This window comes from Scatophagus argus, chromosome 6 (assembly GCF_020382885.2).
Source record: "Scatophagus argus isolate fScaArg1 chromosome 6, fScaArg1.pri, whole genome shotgun sequence".
In the NCBI taxonomy this organism is placed as follows: domain Eukaryota; kingdom Metazoa; phylum Chordata; class Actinopteri; family Scatophagidae; genus Scatophagus; species Scatophagus argus.
Window position 1 is genome coordinate 21,529,313 of NC_058498.1, and position 18,416 is coordinate 21,547,728.

The window sequence follows — 18,416 nt, forward strand, 5'->3', positions numbered from 1 at the left end:
GCCATGTCTTAATGGACTTTGCTTTGTGCACTGGGACACAGTCATGCTGGAATAGAAAAGGTTCTTCACCAAACTGTTGCCACAAAGTTGGAAGCATAGCATTGTCCAACATGTCTTGGTATGCTGAAGCACTGAGATTTCCCTTCACTGGAAGTTAAGGGGCCGAACCCAACCCCTGAAAAGCAGCCCCATAAAGACGTGTGTCTGAATACTTTTGTCTACATAGTATATTTCCATCATTTCATCAGTTGAAAAACAGAATGGCATGGACTTGACTCCTCTGAGCACCAAACACACTGCACTCACCTGTTTGACATTATAACCTGTCTTGGCGCTGGTCTCTATGAACATGACGCTCAGCTCTTTGGCTCTCTGTTCACCCTCTTCAATTGTGATTTGCCTGTGAGCAGAGGGGAATTATCATGAGAACACTGCAGATTAATACATCAGGGATAATGAAGAACTGTTTATAGAGGCTGCTTTTCTCATATTAACATTCAATAAAGACAAACAGACACTACACACAGAGCCACTATTTGCAGCTAAGCTCCTGTTATTCTACCCTGGTGAGGATACACCACACTTAATTAGCTAATGACTGAGGTGGATTAATTACATTGTCCAGCAAGAAATTAATAACAGCCAATTTGCATTACATTTTAATGAATCTGGCAGTGATTGTTTGGCTCTCGCTGTGAAACGAAGACTGTGTCAGGTGTCTATTAAGCCAAACAGAGAGATCGACGCAGTCCTGCTGACTCCGCAGCCCACACAGCCAGCAGGTTCGTTAAAACGACTGGCTTCAATTGATAATGCCACTGGTCTTCTGGGAAAACCATGATTATGTTTTCTCTGTTCCTCTAAAAACATTGAGAATCACCGTTTGACTCCCAGCTAACCACTAAGCATTACATTTAACTTATCCTCCTCTCCTGTAATAACTCCTGTGTTGCATAAGAGAACACAGGAAAGAGAACTTCAGTCTTTGAGCAATAGGAAAACAAGTTTCTGCAGCAACAACAGAAAACACTGCACTGGAGATGTATTTCCATAACAACACCACCTGACTGCACCAGTGCTGCTGTGGCTATTTCTGGATGCATGCGTTTGAGTTACAACTTAAACAGCACAGAGGCGTATTCAACATTAGACAGGCAGTTGGCAAGAAAATTGCATAATTGATGTGCAATATGTGGCATCCTAACAACTTTCATGCACGCTAGTGGAGAGTTGGACTTTCAGAGTGGTTCTGTCCTGAAATAAGACATCAGCTCTTGGTTTGGGGGCGGCACCATTACTATCTGAGATCATTATGAATACAAGAATAACAAAGGTAACAGGAAGATCCATTCTATCTTTGCTTCTTTACTTTATTTGTTCTTTGATAAGTAACTGTTCTACTAGATGTATTTAAAAATCAACTTGACAAAACCAGGTCCTTGTCTTTCATTCCCTTTCTTCTTGAGAATCCTCCAAAATAAAAGAATATATATATGTGATGGTCTGTTCAATTGTTGACCTTTGTTTCTTCATTCAGATTTTTATTTCTACTTACAAGACATTTTAGCAGCCACTAACATTTTTGTATGTTAATAACAAAACAAATCACTACATGTAGTGTGAAAGGCCCATATAGTGACGAACCTATAAAGAATTATCACTCAGCTCTATGGAGATTTTTAGCATCTTTCAGCTCATTTCAGCTTCACCTCATCATCATCATCATCATCATCATCATCAGCAGCAGCAGCAGCAGGCAGCTGTTTACAGTGAAAAAGCTCTGATAAACTCACTGTACACTATCTGCTCAGCACCAAACAGCACACAGATGCAGTTAACAGCCTGCTATTGAACACAATGAAGCATTTAGCTGCAAAAAAGCCAGATGTTTCCTTCAGGGATTAGTGACGACCAAAACAAAGCTAGGAGAGGTTAGTCAGCTCCTGTGATGCTCCAGCTCACTGAGGCTGATTATATTACCTTCAAAACTGACTTGACCAAAGTACTGTGGCATCAGTGTAGCAGAAAAGAGGAGCTGAACAGGATATTCGATTTATACACTAACTTAACAAAGTCCCTGAGCTACTTCCTGGCTCCACTTGGTTGATGCTGCCTGGTGGATGATGCACACTAAATTTCTCTCATGTAGAGAGCTCCAGAGACTCAGCAGGACCTAAAGTGTGAATACTTTAACTCCCCTTAGCACTGAGCATTGTGAAAACCTCCACTACGCATGAATGCACAAACAAACCAACAAACACAGAGAGCTCACACAGGTGACATAATCAAATTTCACCATATCACAGCACAGCAGTACCCATGAATCTCTGCTTCTTCCCATGGACAGTCGAGGATGGGGATAGATCCCTCAGTGCTGGTGTAGTGGAAAACAATGTAGCTAAATTGCATTACTGGCAGCCTAGAAACAGACTTAACGCTACATCTCTGCAAGATGTAGGATGACTTTCAGCTCGTTTTTCAATGTCAGCCACATTTTTTTACAGTGCTATCACACCATGTGCCAGGTCATTTTATCAGACATTGACATAAGATGCACATGCACTAATAGTTCTTCTTCATTTGATACATATTTCTACGTGTCAGTGTGAACCCCCCCCCCCCTTTCAAATCTTCATTATCAGTTGAATATGGGGGTTAAAAGCCCCTCTTGTACAATTACTGGAGCCAGTGAAAACATGTAGTACCCATAGCGATAGCAACATTTATCATCTTAATCATCTCTTGCATGGGAAGCAGTCAATATCATTAACCTCAGTTTCCTTCGCAAGATAAAAGTTACAAATCATTTATAAGATTCTAAGGTATAAGTCAAGACAACAGAGTTGGCACACAATCCCTTTTAATTTCTCTGCGCTAATTTGGCCAAGAAAATTGGGCCTGGTTGTTAATACAGTAAACAGCCTTCACCTCTTTACCACGAACCATTTACTGGAGCTTTCATTTCCAAACCCCATTAAGACTCATCTAAATTGCAGACAAGACAAATTACCCAGAATTTAAAGGGAAAAGTTCAGTAGTTTTCTGTTTATTGTTCTTCTGAAGGCCAGTCTATATTTAAACATATCACAAAACCTGAATTTCAGGTTGCAAATCGGTTAGCTGACTACAATGGTCAGTCATAATTTGATATGATCTTAAATATTCTCCTTACTACACTACTTGTGGAACAGTTGGGACATTTTATAACTTTCCCAGTCTTACTTAAAAGTTTTTTCCTTTGGTCTCTTCTTAGAGCAGCTATTTTACTGACAAATCCAGTGAGATACGTCCTGGAAACTGCCACCAACAGCAGTTTTCCTGCTTTCCCTTCACGCAGTCACACGCTTCATCTGTGACACAAGTCCGCCCAAGGGAACTTCCCTTTGCAGCTCAAAGTATGTCCTCAACATGTCAATGCTGTGAATGTTGGAATGTTGCATGGGCAAGTAATGCTCACAAAAACAATTAACTTGGTGTATATTTATGTGCAAGGTTTAGACATGGTTCCTCACTACATGAGAAAGAAATATTGGTGAAAATACTGTCCTGAACACTTTTTCAAACTTGACATTCACTCATGGCTGCATATTTGACAAGCGGAGAAAGAATAAAGAGAACAGAGAAGTAACCACCATCGCTGACAACCATGTCGGCCCACTGTCTTCTTAAAATCACACTGAGATCAGTCAACCACACCAGAAAATAGATGGTAAGCTGTATCGGCAAAATATAGACTTGGGAAGTGTCTTCAGCAAAGAAATAGACCAGAAACCAAAACAACTGTCCAAACTTTAAAGGATGGCCCAGAGGACTGTCAAAGTAAGGAATCTCTGTCTGGCTGTATATCCTCTGAATATCTGAAGAACAGTTTGTCCAGTCTACTTCCCACTTGGCATGTGTATCTGGGCCCAACAATAAAAAGTCCGTAATTAGGTGCAATTTGAAGATGTTCAATATTAACTAAAGTTTGCAAATCAAGTAAGCAAACACTGTTCTGTGCAGCATCTGGGCGGGGCATCATGGCTCAACTCAACTCAGTAAATGAGATAGAAAAGATAAGGCACAAACAATCAGAGAAATATGTGAGTCAGAAAAGTACTTGCATGCTGTAACAACAAAGAAAAGTAGACATAGAAAACAAAGCTTACAGTAGACAGTGGTCAGTATGCCTACAATTTACTTTGGAGCAGCAGCAGGAGGACCAGTATAAGAGGCTAAGGAATAAGTGTACTGCTGAGCCTGCTGTTGTGGTAACTTAATGTTACGCAATGCAACATTGTTATTTGGCCGTTTTATATTTTCTGTTTATGTCAACAGACAATAGTGTAAGCTAACTACATAAAGCTAACTCATTTTAGATATTTTACTTGCTCCAAACATACATTTACCACTGATTAGCTTTACTGTATCACTCCAATGATGAAATAATCTCATACTGATTCTCCAGTTCAGATAAAGGTTCCCAATGCTGTACAAGGATGAAATTTATCTCTGTCACAATCATTTTCAATTTGATTTCCAGCATTTTTTGGATTAGGTATTTGACAAGTAAGGTCTATAATTATTATTATATCAATATCGTCACACAGCAGTGAGGTGGAAATTATGCTAACTCTAACCCCCCGTGGGGTAAATTAATGTTTATATTAACTGAGCAATAAAAAATAACATTTAATCAATGAATAATAATAATGGTCAATAAATTTGTTAGATAGATCAATATGTAATAATAGTTAGATTAATCAACTTATCAAAAAGCAAACATTGGATAACTACTAAAATGTAGGGCTCTCTCTTTGTTGAGGCATTTTGATAAGCCTAAACAGTTAGTGTGTAGTGGTTTGGATGACCAGAGGTCAGGAAATCGGCCTGTTCTGACCAGGCACGTTTTAATCAGGCCCTGCAGTAATTACTCAAGACGGCAGAATAGTCATAACACAAAAGCTAGAGAGATTAATGAATCCCACAAAGAGCTGCTTCATCTAACTGCCTTCTGACTGTAGCTCAGAAATATTCTAATGATGGCGACTAATGAGTACTCCTGTTGTACACTGAAAACTGCAGCATGTGTACAAAGATATGGAGCCATTTTTCTCACGTACAAAGCTCACTGCATATGTAAATGTTTTGCCTATGATAGAACAGCAATGCTAGCAGCTCTGTGAGGCTGCACGTGAGCTAAGCAGCACTTTCAGATAAATGCTAACATTGACCATGTTCGCCATCTTAGTCTAGCATGCTCATTTATGCTAATTAATGTTCTGAAGGGACAGAAACACATAATGTTTTGTTTAGTGCTTCAGCAGCCACTGAATGTTTTTGCTGTGATGTTTTCTATATCAGTGACAGATTTTATTGATTACTTTACATCTGTAATCTATCTCAAGCAAAGGTTTTGCACATACCGTCCAGGGTACACCATTAATTCATAATGCACAATGACAAAAGCCATTTTATGGTTCAATTCTCCATTTATTTTTCTCACTATTATATATTTCTGCATCATGTCATTTCATTTTTACCCTGCTTCTCCAAGCAGTCCCCTTTTCAAATCAATTCCTTTTTCCTTCTCAGCTTTATTAAACATCCTGTTTCATCAGCCTTTTTTCACCTCACTAGAGTCATATCAGTTATATACGTGCCAAATATATATTTATTTAAAAAAAGAATTTCTCTGGACTCACCAGGGGCTAAAGTACTGAATAATTTTCCCAAGCAAGCATTAATTTTCTCATTTCAGAGCAACAAGAGCAGCTGAGTGGTTTAATGTGCCACCATAATTACTATAGCAACAAAACATAACAGGTTATACTAATGAGTCTATTCACTTAGATGTATGATATATAACGCAGCAAACATTCATTTCTTAGACCTGTCTTCATATAACATTGAGGTGGTACTAATATTTGATTCACCTGATTAAATTCACGTGGTACTGAGGAGTTATGCTGGTCTCAAGATAATCAGTTCTGTCTCATTAATATACAGATTTATTCAGCAAGACGTCTAATCAAATCATCTCTGCAGGGGAGCCGGTGGAGTCGGCTTCATGTTTTGTTCTTGAGGTATTCTGCTCTGAATGTTGCTGCAGACAGGCAGGCTGACACATTGTACACCATGGTTGCCATGGCGTCAAGAAAGGAACTACTGAGTGAAAAGACAAAATGAGATAAAAATTGCCGACATCCAGCCATAACTACATACCTCTTATCTGCCAGGTCTGTTTTATTGCCGACAAGCATAATGATGACATCACTTCCCCTCTCTGTTCTCACGTCCTCGATCCATTTTGACGTCTGCTGGAATGAATTAACATCTGTTCAAAAAAAAAATAAGAAGACACAAAGCAAGTGACATTAAGTGACATTTAATACAGTGACCCACCTAGACCAGTTCAGCTGTTATCAGCTGTCTGAACAACAACATTTCAACTGGACTTTTACACAGCAACATGTCTAATGTTTTTGTAAGAGTTGGCAGGAAATAATGAGAAATCTTAAGACATAAAATGAATCAAACGTTGCGCAGTACATGGTGCAGATTGTTATTAATGCAAGAAGAAAGACACCAAAAAAAAATTCCATGTGCTAGATCATATTAAAAAGATATTAGCTGATAGATGATACTGTATGACACACAGTAAAGTAATTACATGCCCAGTTCTGTAGCATGTTTAAGTTTCTTCCCTCTGACTCTGCCACATCCACTGAGCATGCAAGCTTGCCGGCATGCAGACCGAGGGTGATGTAGGAATATAGGAAAATATGTAAATATTCATGACAACATCTACTGCAAATAAATTAGACTAGGTTTTACAGGGTTTTAGCTGTATGAGTGATTAAGGGTCAAATTCTAAATACTTCTGTTGAATAGTATGCTTCTGTGCTACTACTGCAGCAGAATACAACAGCTAGGTGATAAATCCAGGATAAACAGTTCTGTATGTATGGGCAGGGACATGTTAGGTTCCGCTTTGTTTTCCCTTAAGAGAACTACTTTCAAATACTTCTTAAAGGCATTGTTAATAGTTTTTCATTTTTCATTTTTTCATTAGAAGGAAGAGAAAATGTCTTCAGGGAGACATCAGTAAAGCTCCTGAGCTGATGAGAAAGGTGTGTCTGTGTCTGACTGACAGCAGCTCAAGGCTCACCTCCACTACTGAACAGTGCATTGGGGCCAAACAGACATTTGCTGCTACATTTACATGTTGTTTGATGTGCTGCAGTTGAGCAGCAAATTAGCTATCTGGCCTGCACACTGATATCAGCGACGTACTTTTCATAACTCAGTTTGTTTTTTTGGTCGCTTGTTCAACAAGATTCAAAACAAGATGTGTGTACATGTAAGTTAGATAAGAAGGAGACTTTAGCAGGAAAGCTAATGTGGGTTGCTGTTGCTGTCTGGCTCAGTGAGACCATCTGCTCTGCCTCTGATAGAATACTGACTACTGCTTCATGAGAGCTTTTATAAGGTCTCCATACTGAAACTATTCTGTCAAATTAATACACAGATACAAGGTACCATCAACGAACCAGGAAAACATAAAGCATTAATTTCTCCATTTCAGACTCAAACACAAATTTTTCTCCAGCAAGAACACGGAACATGGGATTTACAGAGCACATACGTGTACTGTGGCAGACAAAAAATTTATTTGCAATTAGATTTCAGTTGGACTTGAAGGTTAAGGCAAGAAACTTTATTCATGAGGGACACTGACTTGTAATGTCATAGACCACCACAGCCACAGTGGAGTCCCGTATGTAACTGGGAATGAGGCTCCTGAAGCGCTCCTGTCCTGCTGTGTCCCAGAGCTGCAACCTCACCTGGGGTTCAGAAAGAGTAAGCTGAGATTATTCAGATAGTCAGAGAGCCCGGAAACAGAAGGCTCCCTCCACACACACACAACCTAACATAACACGTATGTACACTGTCACAAACGTGTGCAATGTGAGTTTACACAGCACACGAATCACACTATCTACACAAGTGAACTCCTCATGATGAAACTTCCACAGTTGTACTGCTCTATAAAATATCCCCAAGGATAAACAGACACACAGTCAGGTTTGGAATGTATTCATCCACATGTCAAAGCCAGAAAGATGACATGCTGTTCATTAGGTAGCATCCCAGTGTAAGCATTACTGCAGTGATGAACAGTCCTACAGTATGCATTTCTCTCCCAATGGAGTTACTGCCTGCTAGCACATTACAAACATTTAACATCTTTGTCATGACATTATATACAGATGTAAGTGATGGTTCTTACCGTTCGATCTTCCAAGTACATGGTTTTCGACAGGAAGTCAATTCCAATTGTGGCCTAGGTTAGGGAAAGAAGACATCCATGTATCAAAATCACTGTAAATACCTTGAAGAGCAAAGACCTATTTACAGAACTGACTGATGCAAGTAAAGTGAAGAGGAGGGTAAGTTTCATGGTCCATTACAGTACTGATCACTTCACACCACCCCATGTAAGGGTGTCATTTCTAATTCAACCCACGGCATGAGCACTGCAAAAAAATGAAGCTTTGTGTGGCTTAAAACGTACCAATTTAGTAGACTGCTGATTCAAATCTAATTACTTTTCTATTTCTAATGCCCATTGATTTATCTTTAAAGGCTTTATTTTTCAAATTGGAGGAGGCAACAGTATGTCATCTCTTATTGTCCAAATATTCTATTTCAGTAATCATGTGTATTTTCTATAATTTTTATACTCAACTTGGCTACTTGAAATCATGGCTCTTATCATCCCCTATTTATCCATTTACAATAGCAATCTAATCATTCTCTTATTGTGCCACAGGGCAGATGGCAGTGTGCTCCCTCTTCAAAGGATGTTTACTTTCTGCAGCCAAGCCCACGGTTTTTTGCTTTGCTGCCTGCCACAATATCATCAGGTGCTCTGGCTTAAAACCTAGAAATCAATGTTAAACTGCAGATCTGGGTTTTTTACTTTTACTGATGCCAGAACCTTTTAGGCATGAGGTGGTAGACTTTCAGATCTCACAAATACAAAGATTCTTTTCAACGTAAACAGCACAGTGCCTGCAGTCATAAACCAACATTCATTGGAGTTTTAATGACAGCTGGTTAAGGCAGATGTGGACTTTGACCCTTACATGTGGTGCATCCACATGTTTGGCGTCTCAAGTGAACGCGTGGGGGGCGAGTGTGTAAAGGACAGTAGCTGGCGTAGGACTGAGCCAGGATCATGCAGTTGCAGAATTAAACTAAAGCACTGGGCAACTGAAGCACATATTGCATACAGGCTCTGTCTGCAGCACTTTCCTACTTGTATTTAACGGTCACATTTATGTGGATATATTGTAGTTCTACTTAGACACATTTTGATACAATTGTAGCCATCTGTGATTAGGCAGGTGGTTGTATCTGTTGTGTTTGTCTATGTTAGGCAGTCCAGCAGGAAGCCTTCTGCCTACTTTGACGGAACTGGGCATCAGCTGCTTGAGCATGCGCTTGTTTCCTTTGCAATGCCAGCTACCACCGTGGACTATCAGAGGCTGGCATGAAGACATCATTTATACCCTTCCTTTACACTGAGTAAGATCAAGCACTGCTGAAGATAAACTACTTCAAAGAATTTAAATGACAAAGTACTTGTTAAAAAATTATAGTGAGGGAAATAAAAATATTTTGGCTGTATCAGTAAGACAGGTGGATTATATCAACTTTCAAAACAAATCCCCCGTTTGTTCTGGCTAACACGCTTTTAAAGTATTTCACAATGTGGAATGTAGAATGTACAACAGACTGAAAAAAACCATTGTGTGATAGAGGTACTGATTTTGTTACACTGAGCCAAACCAGCCCATAAAAATAACTGGCAGTTGAGGTATACATGCGGCATTTTCAGATTTGTGACTTGACAATATACTGGAGAAAAGTCTCCACAACAAAAGGGTTGTTTCTCATCAATATAATTTCATCACAGATCACACAAAACCTCAAGATCTATTAGCAAGGCCTCAGTCTGACACTAATTTGGACTTACTTTCAGGAGGATGAGTGGGAAAAAGGTTTTGGAGAACCTCTTTCATTGAAAATATTGGACCAAGTTGAGGTTGTCTAAAATTAAACCTGACAACAAGCCCTTAAGCAATAAATACGAGCAAGATCCATCTACCTTGATATACAATTTTTCACTCTAAATCATTTAAAACTTTCATTGAAAAATATTTCTCTCTAACTCCCTGCTCTTTTCCATTCTTGATTTCCTTGGTCTGGAAGTCCAAAACATTCTCATACACTATATAGAATATATATATATATATATATATATATATACACACTATACAAAAGTATCCAGACACATAGCTTTATGGGGATACTTTTCAGGGGTTGGGTTAGGCCCCATATTTCCAGTGAAGGGACATCTTAACTCTTTAAAGGGCACTCATTGAAATACTTGTAAATTCAAAATTTCAACCCCCGTGCAAATAACATGATCATTTTACTTTTGTAATATTTTGAAAAAAATATTGCTTTCAACTTTGTGACACAATTTCATGGAAAGCTTTCCAAGAAGAGTGGAAGCTGTTATAGCTGCCAAGCAGTCTATGTATTTAGTATACGATACCATTAAAATCTCAGTTAGTGTAATGGTCAAGTGGCCCAATACTTTTGTCTATATAGAGTATATCTTAAAAAGATCAGATATACAAATCAAAGCAAGGCAGAGAAATTTCTTTTTATATTGGACCATTCTATTTGTTCTCCTCGCCTGGCACAGCTGAGCTCACTCACTTTCAAACACCTTCATGAACCTAAACCAACCCTCTACCAACCTGCTGAGATATGTCTCTCCTCCATTTCTTTTGTCTGTTGGTGTTTTGTTTTGCTTTAGGTGGGCGTATTTTTCCTGTTGTGATAATGTCTAGTTTTGTTGTTGTTGTCAGGGAAGTCGGAGGGACGAGGGAATTGTTGTACATCAAATCTTTGTCATCTTTTGTTCTTGCCCTTTCTTTCCTATGAAAATAATGAAAATTTAAAGAATTTAAATTAAAGAACACTGTGAACATTTAGATCACCTGGGACAATGATAATTGCCACTCCAGAGTGATATGACAAACACAACAGTTTGAATGCATTTAAAAGCATGAAGGAGTTTTTCTTGTGGGATGGCAGTCCTGCTGTGGGCTCTTTCTGCCTGGCTCTAGTTTTAAATATAGAATCCCACACAGACAGCAATACATGAACAGATTAGATCACCAGTAATAATTAATATTCCTTTTAAATTTTTAACTAGCACACATTGCTAGAGGACAGAGTCTCGCAGTTCTCTGGCACATTCTGCCAGAGACTAGGGCAAAAAAAACCCAGACCTGACAGATTTCACTCACATTAGATGTTAAATGAATTTTATGCTTAATATGGCCAAGAGATACTGGTCTTAAGATATTCTTCACATGCGAAATGATCATGAAATGAGCTGGTTTTGACGTTACATTTCTGATGGGCCGAAAACTCCAAAAACAGACCACAGAGTACAACCCACACCGAAGGTAATGAGAAAAGGTGTAGAATTCAAATAATGGCATGATTGAGTCAGGTTGAATGAAAAAGATGTAAAGATTCTTTACCTTCGTGGATTTTGCTTGTGAATGTATGAAATTCCTGCAGTTATCACATAAGCGTATAAATACAAATAGGAGTTAAGCCTAGAAATGTTGGATTTTTTGGACAAAAAATTAATCTGCAACTGGTCTGATGATCAATTATTTCTTTCAGACATTTTATCAAGCAAAAGTACACAAATTTCTCTGGTGCCAGTCTTCCACTAGTTTCACATTTTGATATTTTAGATTAATTGACGGATGTATCACTAATGTTACTGGTTGGAATACTCAAAAACTACGTGATGATTCCAAAAATCTCTCAATCAAGCAGGACTGTCGAACAATCAGGCTCTGAGACAACTCACAGACAACAGTGAGCATCGTCTACCAGCCCAAGTCTTTTTATTGAGCACAGTATAAATACTGAACTTAAATCACATTCAGGGTGTTTGCACAGCCGAGATGTTGGATTTACGGCAGAAACAGAACAGAGCAAAAATGTGGCTTTAATCACTGCAGGCAACTTAATTAGCAAATGGATTTTGAACTTAGTTTTTTTCGATTATGGCATTTCTTATGTAAGTAGAGAATCTGATCGCCTCTTTCACCACTGCTTCTCTCACCAGGACTTTCAAGGTCCTCCATCTGGCAGGGATGGTGCTAAACCAACAGACCTTGAGTCACAGTAAGCATTTACTCACAGTGCTGTTTTTGCTGTATTTGAAAGCAGTTTGCAAACACACAAAATCTGATTAATGTGAAGTTGCTACATTAAGAGGAAATTGGTCAGTCTGTGATAATGCCTTCTTTGTCAGACAGGCCCTGGTTCTAGTATATATATATAGAACATAACGATTACAGAAGGCTACATTTGTATTCACAGTAATGAGTGGTGCCCGCACAGATTCATAATTATTCTATTTAACTAATTTGACTTGTGTCACAAGGCATTATGGGCAGATTTGGACCCCAGTATGACATTAATTTAATATGAATACAATCTTCCCACCCTGACAGGAGATTGAGTCGTTGCAGCAGCGCAGAGCGAAATGTGTCACTCTGAATGGCTGAAACACAGCTAGAAGAGATAATAGAGGGTCAGGGCTGCAGCTAAGAAACGTTTTCATATTTTCATAATTGATTATATATTGACTGTTTTTTTTAATTCAACCTTAAGTTTTAAAAAGTGACAGCAGCTGACTAAATGATTTATCAATTATCAGAACTGGTAACTGTGTTAATTGTCTGTTTCTTATGATGTCAGAAATAAGAGACATTTTCTAAAGGTGATGTCTTCAAAGAACCCAAACATATTCAGTGTCCTATCACATAAGACAAAGGAGCACATCCTCACAATTGAGAAGCTGAAAGCAGTGTTTGGGATTTTAGAATGAATGACATAAACATTCACGGGTTAATCAACTTTTCAACTATTTCATTAAGTGTTTCAGTTCTATACTCTTTACTGCAATAGAGCAATACATATTATGTGGAAAACTGTTTTCAAACTAAACCATTTCCAAAATTGTATTGAACAATTCAGCTGAACTCACAAAAAAAAAAAAAAACAGATAATGGTAACAAGTCCAATTTTCATTGTCCAACTTTCATTGTCTTTCACTTTCATTGTTTCATAATGTTCTTCAAATTGTTGTGTGAAAGTGTGATATTTTTATATATTTTTGAGACATCCATTAAATCAGATTCAGCAGTTGTTACACTGAACAGCTAAGCATGTGGGCAGAGCAGGCAGATGCAGTCACAGCCTGGTGGCCAGGCCTGACTGACAGCTCCACCACAGCTGACAAAAGCACTCTGCCTCTGGAGGGCTCTGAGCCCTTTAGCATGTGTTGCGAGGCAGTGAGGACGCCTGCCTCTGTCTCTTTCGGCTGGGTGGCTGCTTGATGGGAGTCTCCTGCTTTAGAGGAGCAAATCTGGCCTTAGTCATCCTCCTGCTGACTAAAGCAACTACCACGCTCGGTTTCATCTTTTTCTGATGGCCCTCGGTCTCTAAATATACTGCTGCTCTTTCTTCAAAGGACTGGATCTGCTCAAATGTAAAAACTTGATGTACACGAAAACAAAAACATGCAGGGATTCAGTGTGTAGGCTTGGAAATGGTGACTTCCTAAATCTGCTCATCAGGACCGATGTCTCGGGCAGGCGTTTGTAGCATCTTCCCACCCTCACTGGGCAAAGCTTAGCTTCCCTCTGAGCAATAGCATAAACACTCAAACTGAGGTAATGCATGCAGCATTTTAATTAATACTCAAAGGTCTCAGGAGATGAACTAGGAGAAAAAACCTGCAAAATCATTTATAGCCCTATCCGTCACTGAGCCAGGGAGGAAGGAGAAAAAGAATTAAAACAGGAGGGGGTGGGCAGAATCCAAACACACACACAGAAGAGAACACACACACACATATTTTGGAAAGACTGAGCTCTGGCTGTGATCTATGGCCACAAAGCAGAGGTCATGGCACCCATAACAAAGCCATTAATGCACTGAAAAACATAACAAAACAAAACAAAAAAAGAAACAACAGGGTGACTATAAAGGGATAGTTCTGTGGATGAAGGGTTAAGTGGTGAACTGAAATGGCAACCGACTGATTTTCATATTCTTCCCAGGCTGCTGTTACCATTTGCTGCACAGGCCATTACAATAGCGTTGGGGCAGAGGCTGACATTAAACAGCATATGGACATATTATTAAATAAGCAGATGTTATCTGCCTGACTAGCACGCTGCCTGCCCACTTAAAATGGGCCTGTTTATGAAGATATTAATCTCACTGCTACTGTGACTGTAATTTTGGGGACGTTTCCTTTGATCATGAAGAAAACTTAAAAATGTGATTGGTCCTCAGGCAAGTTCTGGACCTGCCAGGATTTACTGACATTTGACTGTGACTGACATAATGGTATGGTCACCGTCTCTGTGTTTTGATTTAAACCTATGCATTTTTCTATGCAAACTGCAGCAATCAAGCACTGACAGGACCTTAATTGTCTCCATGAACTGTGTGTCACAGCCACTGCTATGATCGCTATTCGCGTTGATAAAAATCAGCGGGGCAAACTAACTTCCTCTTGTTTTTAGAACACCAGCATGCAACGACGGTCCCTTTCACCTCACGCAGTATCTAAGCCTCATGTCTCTGCTTCTGCACTCACAGCTCACAGCCTGAACAAGGGACAAGCAAAAACTCTCCCCTTACAACCAGGAATCAATGAACAGATTCATTCCTTTTCTCACCGTTGAGACGCTGATAAGATAAGATGTTGTGTTAGCAGCTGTCCACAGCCAATCCCCAAATATTGCACAAATATTAGACTGCTCCACAGCAATTTGTGACAAAGGAGTGTTTAAACAAATATCCATGCCTCATGAAGATTCAGCAGCTTCTCAACACAAAGACATGAGCTCTAACAGTCAGTGGGAAATGCGTGGCTCTCTAGTCTTTCATGACTTATGAATGTAGAAATGTAAGAGGATACAGCAGCAACTATAAAAGCGCAACATCACAGAACTAACACAGACAATTTAATCCACACACAATGAACCATCCAAATCTCATTACAGCACAGCACAGCACAGTACTTGTGCAAGCCTTGAAAAATAGAGACATAGGACTTTTTTTTTCCTTTGCTGCAGGGTTAGCAGCAGGATACACTGAGGCCCATGAGGACAGGTCTTTGTAGCAGCACTGAAAATACAATAAAACTTGTGTAGAATATGTACAATATTTTTGACCATGTTCATTGTGAACTTGTGCTCTCCGTGCTGTGCAGTTCTTGAAAGTGAGAGTTTGACAGCAGCTCATTAGCTTAGAAAAACACAAAGACTAACAGCCAGCCTGGTTCTGGCAAATATTAACAAAATCCCCCTAATTAAAACACCATATCTTCCTTATATAATCTGTTCAAAAACCAAAGCCAGACTCAGGTTAGCTGTTTCTCCCTCTTTCCAGGCTTTGTGATAAGCTAAGCTAACCAGCTGCTGGTGGGAGACAAACGGATACTTCCCAAAATGTTGACCGGTTCCTTTAATAAACCTCTATTCCTGGTGATAGAGAGCCAGTTTTAATTATAGATAATTGTATTGAGGATAACAAGAAACTCAAGTTAGATGGAAGAGGTGAGGAAAAGGGAAGCAGCCTTAGATCAAGAACTGAGGCAACCTGCTGCAGATGATTTAAAAGCAGTGCCAGATTAACATTTGGACTTGTGGGACCGAAGCTGCATGTCTGAAGCTCTAGGTAGACCAAGAGGCTACAGAACATCATTAACTCTTCTGGCCTGATTACAAGCCTGCTGCCCAATTTTATACCTGATGGAAATGTCTTTTCATACTCACAGATGTTTTTAACTGAGAGCAACAACTCTTCAAATTAATTGATGAAACATTAAAAAAACAGTGAAAAAAGTTTTCAGAGGCCACAGTCAAATCACATGATTTGTCAGACTAACAGTCTAAAACCTTAAGATATTCTGTTTATGAGAAAGACAAACAATAAATCATTACATTTAAGAAGCTGGAACTACTTGTGATTTTTGTTTTGTTAGAAAAACTATAACCAAAAACCAATTCGTTGCAGCTTTACATCCATCCATCTGCTGCGTGGTGAAGAAGTATATTTTGCACATAATGCATGAACAGTCCTCAACAATATGCAAAACTTAAAACACATGTACCTCATCCCTATCAGTTAAATACAAATTAATGTTCTATTATCAAGTAAACTACTACTGATTTTTTTTCTTAAACGCAATTAAAAAATAAATATGAGGCCATGAGATCAGTAAATCAAATAAATTGGATGAATAAAGTGTTACACATGGTACATTTGACAATTAGCAAAGAATCCGTCTCACTGGCTAAACACACAATTAGTTTTGGAGTCGCATGGAGCAGGTCATCTGATAAAGCAGCTGTAGGTGTGGAACAGTACTGACAAAGAGGCCAGCAGTGGTAAGCATTTTCTGGAGACAGTATGTTATTAAAGGCCTTTTTACTTGCAACACCCAATATCTTTTGGGAGTAAAGATCATTTTTACCTAACCTGTCAGGGATATAAGCTACTTCTGAAATTTAAACTGCAGAACAATCTTAAAAATTGTCCACTGCAATTAAAGTTTGAAAAGCTGACAGCTGGAGCCGACAGTTTGTTTCCATGGCAGGGGTTGTACCTTCTAGCTAGCAAAATAACACATAATGTCGGTGCATTGAGTGGCATACTGGTAATATTATCAGTTGATGATAAATAATAATCAGTGACAAGTTGTTTTCTAACTTTAAGTTTAGTCAAAGTTACCTCTTCAGTTTTCTTCATGTTCACTGTTTTCATATACTGATGCTATTTCAGTAAAGCTAATCTGCTTATGCTTTTTTCACACATTGCACAGGCTCATAATACTGTAATTCCCTCAATAAACAGTCTCACTGAGCTAAAGAGATACACACACACACACACACACACACACACACACACACACACACACACACACTAAACTATATGAGGAGGAGGGCAAAATAGCTTTGTGAAATTTATTTTTAATTCCTCTTTTATTACTATATAAGTAGATACTTTTTTCTTATAAAGCAATAATGCTGCAGGATTTATTTAAAGGTCCTTTGCGTGTCTGCAGAAGCTTGCAGAGACTTCTGTAAGGGCTGCAGCTGCGTAAGCAATATTCTGTTTTGAGGAAAACGAGTAAGATTAGACTGCGTTGGGGAACACAGTTAGAAATAGTGATTGCCTGATGGCCCCCGGTGCTCTTGAGGTTGTTCAGTTCAACGGTGTGTGTTTTAACATCCAAGTTGGCTACAACTTCCTTGTTTTACACATAAGAAAAAAATCATTATTTCTGGTGAACTAATTTGGCTGATAATTACTTCTTTGTTTTATGTGAAGCTGTGCATTTCGCTGCCGAAGGAAAACCACACAGCAAATGTAACTCATCAACAGACACAAAACATCCACCCTCAGTGGCTGCCAGAGCACCTACCTGATATGTGTTGTCAAAGCTGTCATACATGAATCGTGTGATCAGAGACGTCTTTCCAACTGCAAGAGAAGACAAAAACAGGATGTGTTAAATGAGAAACCGAGAGGCTTTGTCTTCCCCTGTTCAGCCACTCACTAAATGGAACAGCAATACTGGAGGTTATGGTTTCTGCAAAGGCTGTCATTGCTGCCCAGGGAGCTCATTACTGAGTGTGGGGGTGACCAGGAGGTCAGCAGTGGCATCAGGTCCAGATGTAATTAAAGTGCTGCTGCCACTCCTGGCATTGTGTGTTCCCAAAACACATGAATTTCCCATGTTACATATTTAATGGGGAAACAGGGTGATGAGATGCAAAGAGGCAACAAAATTTTACAGAACGATTGAAAACCTGAGGAAAAAGACAGTTATCTGAGAGCTGATAGTCATTTATCCTCTACCTATCATCCAAACTGAATGCCAAACCAACACACTAATTAAATGAGTTTAAGAAAACGACAGCTGGATGGCTTTTAAGAGCCTGAAATCCCATTTTCTCAATCATCTTTATCATCATTTTAACAAAACTGTGTTCATGTTAGGAGGCCACTGTCAATCAAATCTGATCAAACCACACTAACACAGTCCAGGTGAGTCAGATGAGTTTTTGTGTGTTACAAAAGTAATACCTCAGAGCTACAGTGTACCTTGAAGCAAATAATAACTTGATCATATCATTTTTCATTTTTGTACTGCTGGAGAACAGTCAAACTAATGACTGGTATCGACATTCTGCAGCAAACTGTACAGTTTTTGAGCCGTCTTCAGTTCCAAAACTACT

At 39.0% G+C, this 18,416-nt stretch overlaps 1 protein-coding gene across 2 annotated transcripts in view; it reads right to left on the reverse strand.

Annotated features, from left to right (window-relative positions):
- The window catches only part of rab6ba (RAB6B, member RAS oncogene family a), a 49,013-nt gene that overhangs the window by 9,237 nt on the left and 21,360 nt on the right, over window positions 1-18,416 (reverse strand). Inside the window, exons 2-6 of one of the 2 annotated variants that reach the window (XM_046391244.1) lie at window positions 17,600-17,658; window positions 8,273-8,326; window positions 7,721-7,847; window positions 6,205-6,316; window positions 307-400 (exon numbers count right to left, since the gene is read on the reverse strand). In XM_046391244.1, coding sequence (XP_046247200.1) covers window positions 307-400; window positions 6,205-6,316; window positions 7,721-7,847; window positions 8,273-8,326; window positions 17,600-17,658 — 446 coding nt within the window. The remainder of the gene's footprint in view (window positions 1-306; window positions 401-6,204; window positions 6,317-7,720; window positions 7,848-8,272; window positions 8,327-17,599; window positions 17,659-18,416) is intronic. The other variant, XM_046391245.1, reaches the window with a different exon arrangement.